The 15,908-nt window shown below is 45.9% G+C and overlaps 1 protein-coding gene across 1 annotated transcript in view; it reads right to left on the bottom strand.

Moving 5' to 3' along the window:
* The window catches only part of SGPP2 (sphingosine-1-phosphate phosphatase 2), a 108,221-nt gene that overhangs the window by 22,179 nt on the left and 70,134 nt on the right, over window positions 1-15,908 (bottom strand). Inside the window, 2 exon segments of the mRNA XM_079135142.1 lie at window positions 4,711-4,800; window positions 6,919-7,098. Coding sequence (XP_078991268.1) covers window positions 4,711-4,800; window positions 6,919-7,098 — 270 coding nt within the window.

Raw genomic sequence — 15,908 nt, 5'->3', positions numbered from 1 at the left:
TGGCTCCTGACCCGGTGGCCTAATCACAGCCCTTGGTCAGCCATTGTGCAGCAACAGAGTCCTTCCTTATGCCATTAGAGAGCTTCCTAGAGCTCCCGTGGCTGGAGTCCTTTCAGAAGACAAACAGAATTTAAGCCCGGAGCTCCCTGGGTCTAGCCTCAGGGAGAAGAGGCCCGGAGCCTGGACCACATGGGGAGATGCAGAGACAAGCTTTGGGGAGGAGGGAGTGGTGGGCCCAGTGGGACCCTGAGGCCAAGCTGCTAGCGGCTGCCTGAACCTCTGACCTTTTTATACCATGGTTAGAAAGACCAGGACGTTTTCTTTTAAGCTGAAAATGGTTTGAGTTGGTATCTGCTATTTGCATTCAGACGGCCCTGATTCACGCAGATGGGGATCACCTGGGGATGTGTGTGCAGTGAAGGTGCTCTCTGCGCTCCCTGTTCTCAGGACACTCACTGCCTTGGCACCCCACAAGGTGGTTCCCGCAGTCCCTGTTCTGCTCTGTGACCCTGTGGGCCTGACAAGGCTAACTGTTCCAAAGGGAAGTGACAGGTACATCCCAAGCCCCACCTCCATACCTTAGAGAGAGGAGTCGGGAGCCAGGACATGTGACCGGTGGCCCTCACAGGGAAGACAAGGACAGTCCTCAGAGCCACCTGCTTCTCCTCCCTGGGGAGGCGTAGTTTGACCTCACTGTCTTGAACTCCGTGAGCTAACCGAGAGAATGTGAAGCTACACGCCAAACAATGGATTCTGCAAATCAGAGCATCCCTTTAATGCTTTTCCCTGGGGGGAATGTGGGACGGCACTGTAAACTGACCCAGGCAATCCGGAAACACCGTTGGACCTGGCACGGTGAGCCCAGAGGTGGGCTGCCCAGCCAGCAGCTGGGGGATGTCATCGCGGCTGGTGCCTTAAACTCCATGTTTTGCCATAACAGGGCTGCAGTCTTTCAAAGGCCGATTTCCCTAAGGGACCCAAATGGCTGCCAGTCATACTGAGCTGTGTCATCACACCGGCCAGCAGGAGACAGACAGAGACGCTCCTGCTCCACCATGAAATAGCACAGTCAGGTTTGGAAGCAATATCTGGCTGTGGTGTGAGAAAAGCTTGGAGGCATATTTGGGAGTGGGAGTTGACAGCTTGGTGAGGGGCTGGCTGCAGAGGTGTGGGAAGGGAGGGGCTGGGGTCTTGTCCATGGTTCTTTCTTTTTCTTTTTCCCCGTTTCTTCTTCTTCTTCTTCTTTTTTTGTGTGTGTTGTTATTATTTTTTGTTTTGTTTTGTTTTGGTACTGGGGACTGAACCCAGGGACTCTTCACCACTGAGCCACATCCCCAGCTCTTTAAATTTCTTGTTTTGAAGCAGGGTCTCACTACATTGCTTCGGGCCTTGCTAAGTTGCTGAGGTTGGCCTCAAACGTGATGACCCTGCCTCAGCCTCCCGAGTCCCTGGGATTACAGGCGTGTGTCACTGCACCCATGTTGCCCATCTTTCTGGCACAGGCACCTGGGTCGACAGGGATGCCCTCCCCTTAGGTGGGGCCGAGCTGGCTGGATGGCGACACTGCTGTGCAGGTTTGACACCTCTGTGTGCTTCGTGAGGCCTGCCCAGGAGTTCAGTGGGAGCCCCCCGCAAAGCCTTGAGGTTGACAGTGATCATACTGGGTGAGATACGCAAACTGTTTTTGTCAACAAATTGCTCTTCGAGCCAATGCACAGAGGACCACGTACACAGAGCAGGCAACCACTTCATGATACTCCGGTGCTGTGAGCATCTTAGCTGGGCGTGATCAGCGGTCAGCAGAGCTCTTGATGTAGACACTGTGTGTGCCACACAGCTGGCTCCACCTTCTGGCCCAGTTTTGCTCGGGTGCACGCGTATGCCTGGTGCTGCAGGAGTCTGGTCATGAGTCCAGTTGATGGCCGTCAATCCTTACTGCACAAGATCAACCAGGGAGAAGTGCAAAAGCACCACAGTTCAGGACCTACCTCCTGAGCTTAAGTTTTAAATGAGGAAGATGTATTTTACTCTAAATAAAAAAACGCATTTTATTTGTAGTAAAATACACACAACATAAAACCACCTTAACCATTTCAAAGTATACAGTGGAGGGTATTAAGTGCATCCATATTGCTGTGCAAACCTCACCACCATCCGTCTCCTGAGCGCTTCTCATCTGGCAGATCAGACTCTCTGTCTGTTAAATGGTAACTCCCGTTCCCTCCCACTCAGTCCCTGGCACCCACCCGTCTGCCTTCTCTCTCTGAATGTGACTACTCGAGGTTCCTCGTATCAGCAGAACCAGATCACATTTGTCCTTTGCGACTGGTTGATTTCACTTAATAGAAGATATTTCCAAGGTTTATCCATGTTGTAGCACATGTCGGAATTTCCCTCCTTTATAAGATCGAATAATATCCCACTGGACGTAGGTGCCACATTTTGTTTATCGATTCACCTGTTGCTGGACACTTGGGTTCTTTCCCCTTTGGGGCTATTGTAAATAATGCGTCTGCGAATGGGGGTTTACAAACAGCGCCAGAGCCAACGAGTCACCAAACCAGGGAAAGGACAATCAAATGTCGCCAGAGGTATTTTGAAGAGCTTTCCGTGGGATCTGAATAGGCAGCAAGGGTGGAGGGCATTATACATGGCAGTCCCTGGAAACATATCAGGAGCCCAGGGAAGAGGCACACGTGTTACCTTAGCTAACACAATCCAGCTGTTCTGTGCTCACGTCAAGTTAGCAGCAGCTCACACATCTGCCTCCACCCACAGACTTGGCGACCCAGGAGGATGGGGTTGACCTCAGCATCTCCTGGATCTAGCCCCAACCTCCTCTGGCACCCGCAGGAGGTTATGAAGTTCTGCCAGTCTACAGCTCTCCTCTTCCCACTCTTAAAATCAAACACTCCTCCTCTACTTGGCACCACGTCCCACTCTTACACGAGCCACACTCTGGTCCTATAGCCTGACTTCTGGCCCAAGACTCAGTTGGGATCCAAGATCTTTATGAAACAAAATTATGCATGTGAAAGAAGCTCTGGGCTTTGACAGTGGAACAGGACAGGGGTGGGGTGCCACAGCCCCTTGTGCAGGGTCCCCTGGGAAAGATTCCCCAAAGAGAGTGGCTATGTCCATTCCTGGGAATCTGTCGTCCCTCAAACCTCTGCTTCTCCATCTCCACCACCCACTCTAAGAAGAAAAGCAGAACAACGAAGCTGCGTTTTTACTGAGGTGGGCTTTGCCCTCTGTGACTCCACACTCGTGTGTTGACTTTGGTTTTCATTTTAAACCCAGTGTCCAAGATCACGTTTTATGGAAACCTATGGAAATTGAAAAGCAGACCTAGATAAACGCCAATCACCTGGAGAGTCTTACTTGATTCCATAAGGAAGCCCACCAACGGGTTTGGAAGGAGCCTCTATGTAATGCAGAGCAGTAGTGTAACAAATTAAGAGAGCCCTGTCCCCTCCTCCCCATATGCAGCGGGATGGGGACTGCAAGGGGGTGCCTCGGTGAGGAGAATAAGACTTGCCTTTGGTGGCTCCCTGCATTTCCAGGAGCTGAGCTCCCCTTTGACCCAAGTGGCAAACTAGTGGGAGGCAGGATGAAGGGAGACCAGGGAAAGGGGCTTAGGGGAGGCCAGGGAAGCTAGAATGTGAGAATGTAGGTCAGATCTTGCAGATCTTGTCTTTACTCCTAGTTTGAATATGTTGCTCATGCATGTTTTGGGTATTCAATTTGATTTTTAAAAAATACTGTATTAAAATCATTTTAATATTGATTACTGAGTTGTTGGCACCCGTTAGCCTTCCTTCCTCACGTGCCTTGCTGCAGGCCTGGCCCTGACTCCACTGCCATCACCTCCTCCCTCTGCAGTTTCCCATGCTGACCCCGCCTTCTGGGTTTCCTGTGATGACCCACACCTGGCACGGGGGAGAGAAGCCGGGAAGTGGGCAGGTGGCCTTCCCCTCCCAGATCTTTTGCTCATGTCATCTTGAAGCTTCTCGTTGAGACACACGCGACAAGCCGGGGCCCATTTCTTTTACAGGAGACGCTCCTGAACCGAGGATGACAAACAGTGCCCCTGAGATAAACCACGACCAGCTTGATGCTCTGGAACTTCCAGGCAGCTGGCGGATGCACTCAACGTTTGAATTCTTGAGTAATTTTAACTGTGCAACCGCCCTGGAAAAACTCCTAATGGAGAGAAAGGGTGGGTGACCTTTTCAATGCAGATGTGTGTCTCCCTGCTCCACCCCGCCTTCCCAGCCTAAAACAGCATGGAAAGATATGAGGCATTGGTTCTAGGCTCCTCTGCCTGGTGGCGGCTCGCCCTGCAAAGAGCAGCAGAGACTCCTGTATTTCAGGCCATCTCAAGAGGACTTAAGTGGGAACTGCTTGGCTCCCTCCCATCCTCAACTCTGGGTGATTGTCCTGCATGGCTAGCTGTATCAGCAGTAAACCAATATGTAAAAATGACCAAGGTCCCCCTGGCCATCCGAGCCTGTCTTCAAAGTCTTGAGGATCTAGTCCACCTCTGCCTCACTGATGTTATCTAAATATGTCATTACTATTATTAGGGATGCACCCTAACATAATTACTAAGGCATTGACTGCATGAGAAATATAATTACACAGCAAATGCTTGTATACCTATGTAGTATCAGGAACACAATAACACACTAAAACCATCAGAAGCCTTACCAGGACCGTGTGCATCCCCGTATAGAGCCTGCTGAGACACACCAAGCCGGAGAACACCACGGCCATCGTCAGTCCCAAAGCAAAAGGATACTGTGGGAGGGTGGAGCAGAAAACAAGGAAATTAGATCATACTCAGATGTGTGTGATTTGACGTTGTAGGTGGCAATAGGATTCATGATCGGCAACTGCTAGTCTGAATCATATATTGCCTAGAGCAGCAATCCAATCTTTCCCTGCAAACATTTTAAAAGCAGGGAAACAGAAGGGAGAGAAGGATGTTTCTCAACATACAAGCATATGAATAATATAGAGTAGAACTTGGCTTTAAGAATCATGGCCACAACTTTTGTGCTGGCATTTTAACTGGAGTGAATAACATTTATTTTTTCATTTATTTATGGTACTAGGGATTGAACCCAGAGGCACTTTACCACTGAACCACATCCCCAGCCCTTTTTATTTTTTATTTTGAGACAGCGTCTCTCTTAAGTTGCTTAGAGCCTTGCTAATTTGCTGAGACTTGCATGATCCTCCTGTCCTGGCCTCCTTAGTTGCTGGGATTACAGCCCCTGGATGAATAACTTTTATTTCTAACTACTCTGAAGTTAAAACTTGAGAAATACACAATTTGACCATGAAGCAAGGCAAACAGTGTCATATACAGTCTGAAGGGCAACCTTTCCTTCTGAAGAGACCCTGGAACCCAAGCTGAGAACAGATGTCCAGATATCAAGGCAGTAGCCCAGATCCTGCTAAACCTCAGCATGTGTGGGTGGGCAGTCATAGCAGCCAGAGGGATCTGGCTAACAATGGGTCACATGAGAGACACACAGACCTTTATAATATACTCATCATTAAAAATTAAATAGAAAGGAAATTCACAATACAGGGGTTTCAGGCCTTATGAAAACCAGTACATGATGTGAACTGAAAAGAACTTTTCAGAAGGACTAGGTGGCTTTAAAATGAGTGTTTAAGCAGTTGGTGCCATTTTGTCATTGTTCTGTCCCTGTAGCCAGCCTCTCCTGGCTGCTTTTTTCCCTAAGTCACATTAGTATGTTCACAGACCTCTCTGGATTCTGAGAGCAGCCCCAGGGAGATGGGGCTGGGTCCACCACATCCTCCTGGGGCAGCTGACATTGGGTACAACACAGATCAGAAGTTTGCACTGAGTTAATTCAGATAGTACTGGGGAGCTCGGACATCCTTCGATCCTGGCATGACCCTGGAGTAAGTTATGAGAAATGATTGTATCTAGCTGGATAGACACATGACTATCCCTTACCCCTTTAGAAACAAAGTTCTAAATCCAGGCCGCCTGGTAGAAGGCTGCAGGGTCAGGGGGGTCCTGCTCACTCCCGTTTCTGCATAACCCCCAGTATGGAATATTCCTGATTCTCAGAGGCAAGTGGGCAGGGTGAAGCAATACTGCCACTTACCTATAAGACTTCTCGATTTAATGAAATCTAAAATTTCCGACAGTTAAAAGGTAAAATTCATTAAACACAAAATTAAAGCAATATATCTCAAGCAGAAGACAAAAAAAAAAAATCCTTCATTAGAATTTTCATATAACTGCTAAAAGGTCTTACTCTAATTGGGATCTAAACAGATATTAAGTGAAATCCTGCTATTTTCAAGATTTATCAATCTCCGTCATTTAGACAGCTCTGAAGTTAGCCTTCTCATGGCTGAGGCCTACGCAGAGGCAGAAGTCTCTTCAGAGGGAAATTTGAGCGCTGCATCTTTTCAGCCCCAGGCCCTGGGGAGTCTGGCAGGGAGATTTGGTGGAATCATCTCTGCCCTGGAGGATCGTTTACAAGGATCATAAACTCTTTGTGTCTGGGGTGAATGAGAGCCCTGATTGCAGTCTGCCCAGGCAGGCAAGTGGGAAACCATTCCTGGGAGAAGACAAGCACACCAGCCAGTGGCCTGGATGGCCCATGTGATGCCAGTTGTCCTGGTGAGGTTATTAAGGGGCCCACTTGCACTCTCAGGCACAACCTGACATAGGTGCTAAATTCATTTATGAGGAAACTGTCATCAATAGCTCAATAGGTTTCACATCCCATTAGTCTTTACCCCGTAAACCTTAAAGCTCTTCAAAGCAACTTTAGGAAAAAATTCTGAAGTACAGCTCTGTTTGCTCACTCTATGGATGTCACTGGACTGGCGTAGCGGGCGGGAAGGAGAGTCAGGTCACCTTACCTGGTATCTGTCCATGGTAGAGATAAGGAGCGTGAAGGAGATGGCGGTGGCCGCCATGGCGTGGGTGGATGGCATTCCGAATTCGGCGATCACTCTCTTCTCCAGTTTCACAACTGGAGGGGAGGAGGGACGGGGCCACTTCAAGATATCCTTCGTCACCTGACCAACATACATCACCAACTGTAAAACCAAAGGAGGTAAGTCCAATCAAATATAGAAAATAAATGCATTTCTTAAAGGTGTAGTTTTATTTGGGGGTTCCCAGTCGATTGGCTGAAGTCCCGGTTCTCTCTGACCAGTCTTATTGGGAAAGTCTTGTAGGATAACATTTTAGTTGCTAAAAAGAGATAGGCCTTCTGGATTCCACAGAACCAGAGCAAACAAAACAGGGCTTTAATGCAAAGATTATTTTTTTTAATCACATATCTAACAAATACTTCCATAGCTTGGATATAGGTCTATCACTGTTTTAAGAATTTAAACCTAGTTAACTCATTTATTCCAATAATACCTGTAGAATGCAGTCCTATATAACAAACGAATAAACCATGTTCATTCACAGGCAAAATTCTGTGAAGAAACTGGAATCAGAATCCAGAAATCTGGTTTCAAAGTGTGCTTAAACTACCACATGATGGTACTCTCCAACCCCAGGGGGGTCCTGGGTTAAAGACAGTCTAATGCTCAAATCAGGCACCATGTTTTCAAGGGTTAGTAATAAAAGTGATAGGTCTTATACAACATCAAGTTAAACATTTTTTGAACACCACTGTTTCTCCCAATGAATGTAGCTGACATACTGGATTTAACTTCATTCAGAAATCAGAAGCACTAGTAAAATAAATGGCATGGGAATTCAGACCTAGAGTAAAGACAAGTCAATCTGGAGTTTGTTCAAATAATTTTTTCATGAGCCCATTGATGAAGAAATCTGCCTTCCTCCTCTTTTTTTTAAGTGGAAGATAGCTGGACATCGGGGCAAATGGGAGCTGGAGGCAGAAGGATTGCAAATTTGAGGCCAACCTGAGCAACTTAGAGAGACCATATGTCGAAATTTAAAAAAAATAATAAAAAGGTCTGGACTTATAGCTCAGTGATAGAGCGCCCCTGGGTTCAATCCCCCATACTGGAAAAATAATAAATAAATAAAGTGAGCAGAAGATAGAAATCGGTATTTGATGTTCACACTCTCAAAAATGAACCAGACTATTAACAACAGACGCATTTATTTAGTCCAAGAACTTTCAGGACAATTTCCCGACAGAGAGAGAAGAGAAGCAGCACGGTTTTGGATCTACCTTTGCAATTCTGTGCATGGGCTGAGGGCACCCCTACCCCAGGGGCTGTCCTAAATGCAGACCCCGGGGGCCATCTTCAGACCACCGAACTGGATTCCCCATCTTCCTGCGCTCCCAGGGGATTCGTGTGCACAGAAGGTGAGCAGCGCTCTGCCTGATGCTCGGGCCTAGGTCACTATTGTGGCTTTAATCGTAAACCTTCTGGTCTCACCGTGACCGTACTGATCTCACGAAGACGTGATTTAGCTGGCGATGGATGGAGAACCACTATGAAGGACCATTTCGAAATATCTTGGACTTGGCGCTAGGACTTCCCACGCGGGTGCCCTCTGAATTCCTCGGTGGTCACTTAATTCCGAGCCTGACTCCCGCGGTACAGGATCCCCCTAGGGGGCGCTGCATGTGTGTCCCTGCTCCTGCCTCTTGGACCCGGGTTACAAAACCCGAGCCACTGCCTGTGCACTGCAGGCCAGGTGGGCGGCTCTCCAGCCACAAACACAATTACTTTGCATGCCTAGCTGTGATTTCCAATCGACTTTGAAACTTAACCCCTTTACTGTCCCTCATTACCAGGCAGGGCTCTCCTGGAGAGCAGCTCACTCTGTGTTTGTAGCTCCCTCCTAGGAACCTGTAACTGACTGTCATCTGGGGTGTGGAAAATCGGGCACGTATTTCTGACGTCCAAGAAGTTCTCAGAAGCTGCTTGAAATGTACTTCTCAACTCTTCCCCTTCCTCATGACCAGTATAAACAGAGGATCATAGGCATAGTGACTAATTCCACTCACTCAAAAATACTGAAAACCTTTAGAGACAGGAAACCTTAAAACCAAAAGGGAAGACTGACTGGGTTACCCTATTCAGACCAACTTTAATTTCTTTAATGTTCATGAGTTCCTTTGACTTCATTTATATTTTACTTTCTGTGTTCGAAGGATGTTTTAAAAAATTATGACAATAGTATTTCCAAACATTGCTATGACTTACATATTGTTTCTGATTAGTAAATTTCAAATAACAATGACTGTAACAACAGCTCTCTTCATTTAATTTATTTGTTTATTTAGCACTATTGGGGATGGAACCTGGGGGTGCTCTAGCACCTGAACTAAATCTTCAGCCCCCTTTTTAAAAATTATTTTTTGTTTTGAGACAGGGTCTCATTAAATTGCCCAGGCTGACCTCAACCTTACAATCCTCCTGCCTCAGCCTCCAGAGTGGCTGGGATTACAGGTGTGTACCACCCTGCATGGCCAGCTCTCTTTGAAGAAGGGAGCTATATTTTTCAAGTCTCAGGGAAATAACACCACTCCTGAGATGTTCAGTCTGTCTCTGCCATTGCCATTCATGACAGCAAAACTTTGATGTGTCAAACCCTGTGTTACATTCTCGTCCTTGGGTAGGGAAAACAGCCACACAGAGTATTTCATCAAAATGCAAAAAAGCTTTGAAAGTTCAATTTCCACTCCCACCCCCCACATATCCACAGAATTTTATGGGTACATGTTATACTTTGCATCTGGTATACAAAGGCCCACGTCTTGAAGGCTTGGTCCTCAACCTGTGGCATTACTGGGAAGTGATGGAACCTTTATGAGGTGGGGCCTGGTGTGAGGAAATTAGGTCATTGGGGCATACCCTACAAAGGGATACTGGGACCCGTCTTTCTATTTCCTATCCACCATGAGGTAAGCAGCTTCCTCCACCATGGACACTCACCATAATTTACTACCTCACCACTGGCCCAAAAGAAATAGAGCCAACTGACCACAGATTGAAACCTCCAGAAGCACAAGCCAAAATAAACCTTTTGTCTTTTTAAGTTGACTATTTTGGAGTTCTTTGTTATAATAACACAAAGATAACACAGAATGTGTATACTAAGAGAGATTTTGGATCAACCAGGAGGGCCAGTGGTCCTGGGGCTGAGTGTTCAGGGAAGGTTGTTTAACTAAGATGAAGGACAGATAGGGAGGCATCTGGATTGCAAGAGCAGCACAAGAGAAGTGGTGGTGGGGGTGCATAGAGGGAACTACTAGATTAGAATGACAGAGGTGGACCATGGGAGGACATCGTCACCCGTCTAGTGGAATGGCTGAACTGAGCAAGACTGGCCGCATCGGCAGGCGCTGAGGATGGGCGCACTGGAACTCTCCTGGGCCACTGGAGGAAATGCGGAATGGCACATCCACGCTGGGGAACGGTTAAAAAGTTAAGCACACACTCAACATATGATCCAGGAATGCTCTTCCTCGATATTTACCCTCGAGAAATGAAAACACGCACCACATAGACTTGCACTTGAATCTTCCTGGCAGTTTTTCTGTAATAGTCCCAAAACTAGAAACAACCTGATTTCCATCAGCCGATGAGTAGGTCAATTATGGTATAATTGTACTATTGAATGCTACTCAGCAACAAGAAAATAAGGAGCTATTGACGTGTGTTTACAACATAATGAATTTTCAAAATAATCATGAAGGAAGAAGCCAGACTAAAACCAAAAAACAAAACAGTACAGACTAAATAATTCCATTTCTATAAAAATCTTGAAAATGCAAACTACTTTCTAGTAACAGGAATCAGAATAACTGTTGCTATGGAGAGGAGAAGAAATTAAAAACCAGCATGAGGAGACTTTGGGGGTGACATATCTTGATTATGAAAATGATCTCAGAGTAGACACACAGATCAAAGTGTGCCAAATTGGACATTTTAAATAGGAGCAAATACACTGAGGATGACAGAATCATATGCTTAAGTGGTTGAATTATACAGTATATGAATTATACCTTGCTGAAACTGTTAAGTATGTGCAATTCATTATGTCTCAATCATATCTCAAAAATGTGGTTCAAAGTTTTCCTAAAATGTGAGGACCCTGTATCTGAATGGAGCCCAGTGATGGGCACCATATTGTGGAAAGGACACTCTGGCAGAGTCCTGGACTTCTCTGCCCTGGGTGTCTAATAGATCCCTCTAATGCCAATGCGAGAGTTGGAAGGGAGTCAGTTAAGAAAATATTGCAAAATCCAAGTGTAACACAGGTCAGTAAGAAAGAGATTTGAAAAGCGTTTTCCTTTTGGTTTGAAGGTGGAAGATTGTTGAACAGCTTTATAAGCACAAGGAAAAGGACAACTAGGAAAAGTTACATAAATAAGAGAGAAAAGGGCAACCTGTGTCCCCAGGAGTGGTCAGGTCAGGGGTGTGGACGTGCCTTTCAGGTTGAGAAGAGCTGAGACACCAGTCCTCCACAAGGACGGGCCAGCTCCTGGGCTCGGGGGCGGGAGGCCAGGCTGGCATCCAGAGGGGAGGGGGCAGGCGATGCTACCTGCCTTGTGGTGACCGGACAGTGCTGCGCTGTGAAAACTGGCTTCGGTGTGACTCTTGCGTGTCGGAAGCCCCACCTGCCGTCAGTCCTCCGGAGTGAGAGTCTAACTCAGTTCACGAGTAAAACCAAATTTCTTTTCTGAAACACGGTTGGAATTTCCACGACCGTCACCACTGGTGCAGACCGAGGGAAGACTCAACTTTGGTTCACCCAGGACTTTATCAAGGGGTGTTCACCCTTAGGGAGAGTCGGGTCACCAGTGCAAACACCGGTACTGTGTGTCCCCACTCCTGCAGGCGGCTCAAAGTTTCTTCCACCCTGTGGAATGTTCCAGGGTAGACCTGCCCCCAGTTACTTACTTTAAAAGCGATTTTTATTACTTTATTCTAAGACACATTATTTTCTAAACATCATATGTGTGGCTGGGCCACATCACCTCTGACATGGATTTCAAGAAAGGAAAAGGAATATCGCAATATATTTAGAATACACAGGGAGCTCCTTTGTGATCCTCCCCTTCCCTGTTCTAAGTTTAGAAATCCAGACCCAAAAGACCACAGGTGGTTTGACTCCATTTATATGAACGTCCAGAGCAGGCGGCTCCGTGGGGATGGGAAGCAGATGGGCGGTCGCCAGGATCCGAACCAAGGGCTCAGCAGGCCACACTGGTTCTGCACGCCTCGTTTTTGCCCCTTCCAGGTTCTGTGGGTTGTCGGCCGTCTTGGACATGTGGCTACCTCACACCTTCTCTGCCCTGTGGTCACATAGCTGCCTCTTCTCCCGTCTGTCTCAATTGTCCCTCTGCCTTTCCCTATAAGGATGCTTGTCACTGGGTTGGGCCCTTCTTGATGATCCAGGATGATCTCCTTATCTCAAGATCTTTCATCACACCCTGCGAGGACCTTTTGAAAAAGTCAGAAGGAGGACATGTCCTTCGGAGACCACTGCTCCACTCATCTGCTCAGTCCATATTCAGTGAGCCCCGTGCTACGGGCCAGGCCCTGTGCACCGGTGGGGCCACTGTGAAGAGCAGGTGGAGAAGAATTGCTTTCTCACAGAGTGTGTGTATTGAAATGCCCACTAAAGGTAAGCTCGAATTCTTCAAATTATATTGATTCAATAAAAGAACATCATCATGCTTTAGATATTAAAAAATTAAAAATTATATGATATATAATGGGGGTGGGTAGTGGGAGTGAGAAAAGAATGGAGGAGCTTTAGTTATGCAGAGGGAAATGAGAGGGGGCGGGTAGGAAAGATGGTGGGAGGAGACAGACATCATTACTATGCACATGTATGATCACACGAGTGGTGTGAATCTGCACCGTGTGCAACCATAGAAACGAAAAGATGTACCCCATTTGTGTACAATGAATCAAAATGCAGTCTGTAAAAAAAAAAAAATTTAGAAAAAAAGGAGGTGCTGGGTCTGATACAATTGAAAAGTTTGGCCTAACAGATGAAAAATCTTACTATAGACGTTCAACACTGTATGTCACTAGGAAATTGCAAATTGAAATAACAATTAGATTCTGCCACACACTTAGTGGAATGTACAAAACTACAGAGAAACTACAGAGACCGTACAAATATTAGTAGTCACCAGGGGGCAGGGAGGGGGCATGGCCATGAAGCTATTCTGTCTGGTGTGGTGATGATGGACACATGTCACCACACGTTTGTCAGAACCCAGGAGATGCTTCTCTGACCAGAACTTCAGACCGGTTCAGATTTTGCCTGCTTACTGACACCGCCCTAGTCTTCTGGACAGTCTCTCCAGTACCTGGTCTCCGTATGTGTGCAACCACTTGCCCTGGACGGCCCTAACAGGGATTGTTCCTTTGTTTGTTTATTCATAGTCCTCCTCCTCCTTTGGTACTGAGCACCTCACAGATTCTGCATTATTTAGCTTTATATATTAGCAGTTGTTAATTGTTCTCATATGTAGTCATTGCTCAGGAAACATTTTAAAAATGTTCTGCAATAATCAGTCCTTAATATACAATGGCGAATTAATTTTTAAAATATATTCTTGTAGAAAAATATATTTAATAAATCCATTATGAAAGTATATTTAAAAAACAAACAAACAGGGGATGTGTAACACCAAGAGTGAACCACAGTGAAAACCATGGACTTTAGGTGACCACATGTCACATGGGATCCTCAGTCATAACACACGTACCTCTGTGGTGTGGGGTGTGGGTGGAGGGGAGGTTGGGGGAGCAGAGGGTATATGGGAATTCTGTTTTTCACTTCGTTTTGTTGTGACTTAAAATCATTCTAAAAATTAGACTATTTTAAAAAATTACTGTGACAGAAGAGAACTATTCTCCACTTAGTTCTTAGTTAAAGAGTATAATGATTAACTCAGCATGGCGTTCCCTCGACAGAGGACTTCGCCCGCATTGTTGATGGGCCCTCCTACCTAAAGGGACCCAATTAAGTTCTATCATCCATCATGCTCCTTTGGGCTCAGGTCCCAAGGGCCTGGCCATAAAAGCAAAACCCATGAGGAGGCAACACAGGAAGTAATTATAGATCATTCAGTAAACTGACTGGGTCGCCCTGCGTGGTGCCAAGGGATGGCACGGGCGCCTGGTAGGTCTTTGTGAGAAGGCAGTAACCTATTTTCTTTCTTCTACCCTGATTGCAGGGTAAATGAAATGCATAGGTGGACGGAAAGTCTGGTTCTCTGGGTAGTCTGTGGATCCCAAGCAGACAAAGGGCTCCCTAGGAACCAGCTCTGTCACTAGGAAGCCCATCTTCATGCGGAGGAGGAGTTTCCAGCTCAGGGTTGTGCTGGATGGCTGGGCTCCTAGGGAGCTGGCAGAGAAATAGCACACCTCTCAGCGTGGTGGCCTTTTCTGCTTCTTACAATCTTAAAGGACAGCTGTACTGTGTCTGACACATCTCCAACGAGCAGGACTTTACTTTTCACACTAGTATGTATGAAATCTACAAACTTGAGAAAACAGAAGATCCTAGAAAGAACATTATTACAGTAAAGCCTCCGCAGGATTTTTTTTTTTTTTAAAGCAAAGCCACACGTTCATTTTTGTGTATGCTGCAGATTGCTGGCTAGCTGTTTGTCCTCCCTCCCCCAAAGAGTTCCCATCCCCATGGAGTGACCCTAAATCCTCTGCAGGATTGGAGGGAGCGCCAGGCACCTCCTTTCACATTACAGCTATCCCCCACAACACGTGTCGATGAACTCTGATGTGGCTCTTCCTTCTGACTACACCCGCACCACAGTGGGGAAGTCAGAGCCACTGTTAACTAGTGGGGGTGTATGATGTCCCTCATGCCTTATTGGTGGAAAAATGGGAAACATTGGAATCTGTAGTCTACCCCTGGGTTCATTTTGTATTCATTAATTAATTAATTAATTTATTTATTTTTTACAGTGCTGGGAATTGAATCCAGGGCCTTGTGCATGCGAGGCAAGCACCTTACCAACTGAGCTATATCCCCTAGTCCCAATGGGTTTATTTTTAAAAAGTCAGAAACTAGTAATATCATTCTTTACCTTTTGGAGACTAGAAAATAATGAAATTTAACCTGAAGATGACAGCTTCTCTATTAGTTTTCCCAACCCTGTTTCTTAATCTAGCCAAAGCTCAGTCTCCTTCCCTAGTTGCCAATACGATGATTTGTTAACAAGACACCAGATAACCAACCCTTCCATTGCTGGGCATAATATACTCAAAAGAGCAGAAAACATGTGCTCTAAGAGCTGGTACACAGAAGTTCTTAGCATCATTCTTCTTAGTAGCCAAAAAATTTCAACAACCCTAATAGCCATTAGAGGATAATGGATTAACAAAATGTGGTCTGTCCTTACAAAGAATATTATTTGACCATAAAGAGCAATGACGTACTTGTGCATGTCATAACATGGATGAACCTTGACAATAGAATCCTAAGTGAAAGAAGTCAGATATCAAAGTATAATTCCATTAACAGGAAATGTGCACAATAGGCAAATTCAGAGGGTCAGAAAGTGAATGAGTGGTCACCTAGCATGGGAGGAGGAGAAACAAGTACTAATGGATAGGGGGTTTCTTGTGGGGGTGAAGAAAGTGTTCTAGAATTAAAAAGTCCAGCTTCAAAATTAGACTGAATCACACACTTTAAAAGGGTGACAGTCATTGTAGGTGAATTATATCTCAGTAAGAAAAAGAAACCAGATATTAAGATGGGCCCTACGCTACTCAGAAGAAGAAATACAAATGGCCAACAAATACATGAAAAAACCTTCAACATCTTCAGCCTTCAGGGAAATGCAAATCAAAACTACACTGAGATTTCATCCCATTCCAGTAAAAATGACAATCATTAAGAATACCAATAACAATAAATG

This window comes from Sciurus vulgaris, assembly GCF_902686455.1.
Source record: "Sciurus vulgaris genome assembly, chromosome: 3".
Taxonomy (NCBI): Eukaryota; Metazoa; Chordata; class Mammalia; order Rodentia; family Sciuridae; genus Sciurus; species Sciurus vulgaris.
Note: the sequence above shows the minus strand (reverse complement) of the source record. Positions and strands in the feature narration are given on the sequence as shown.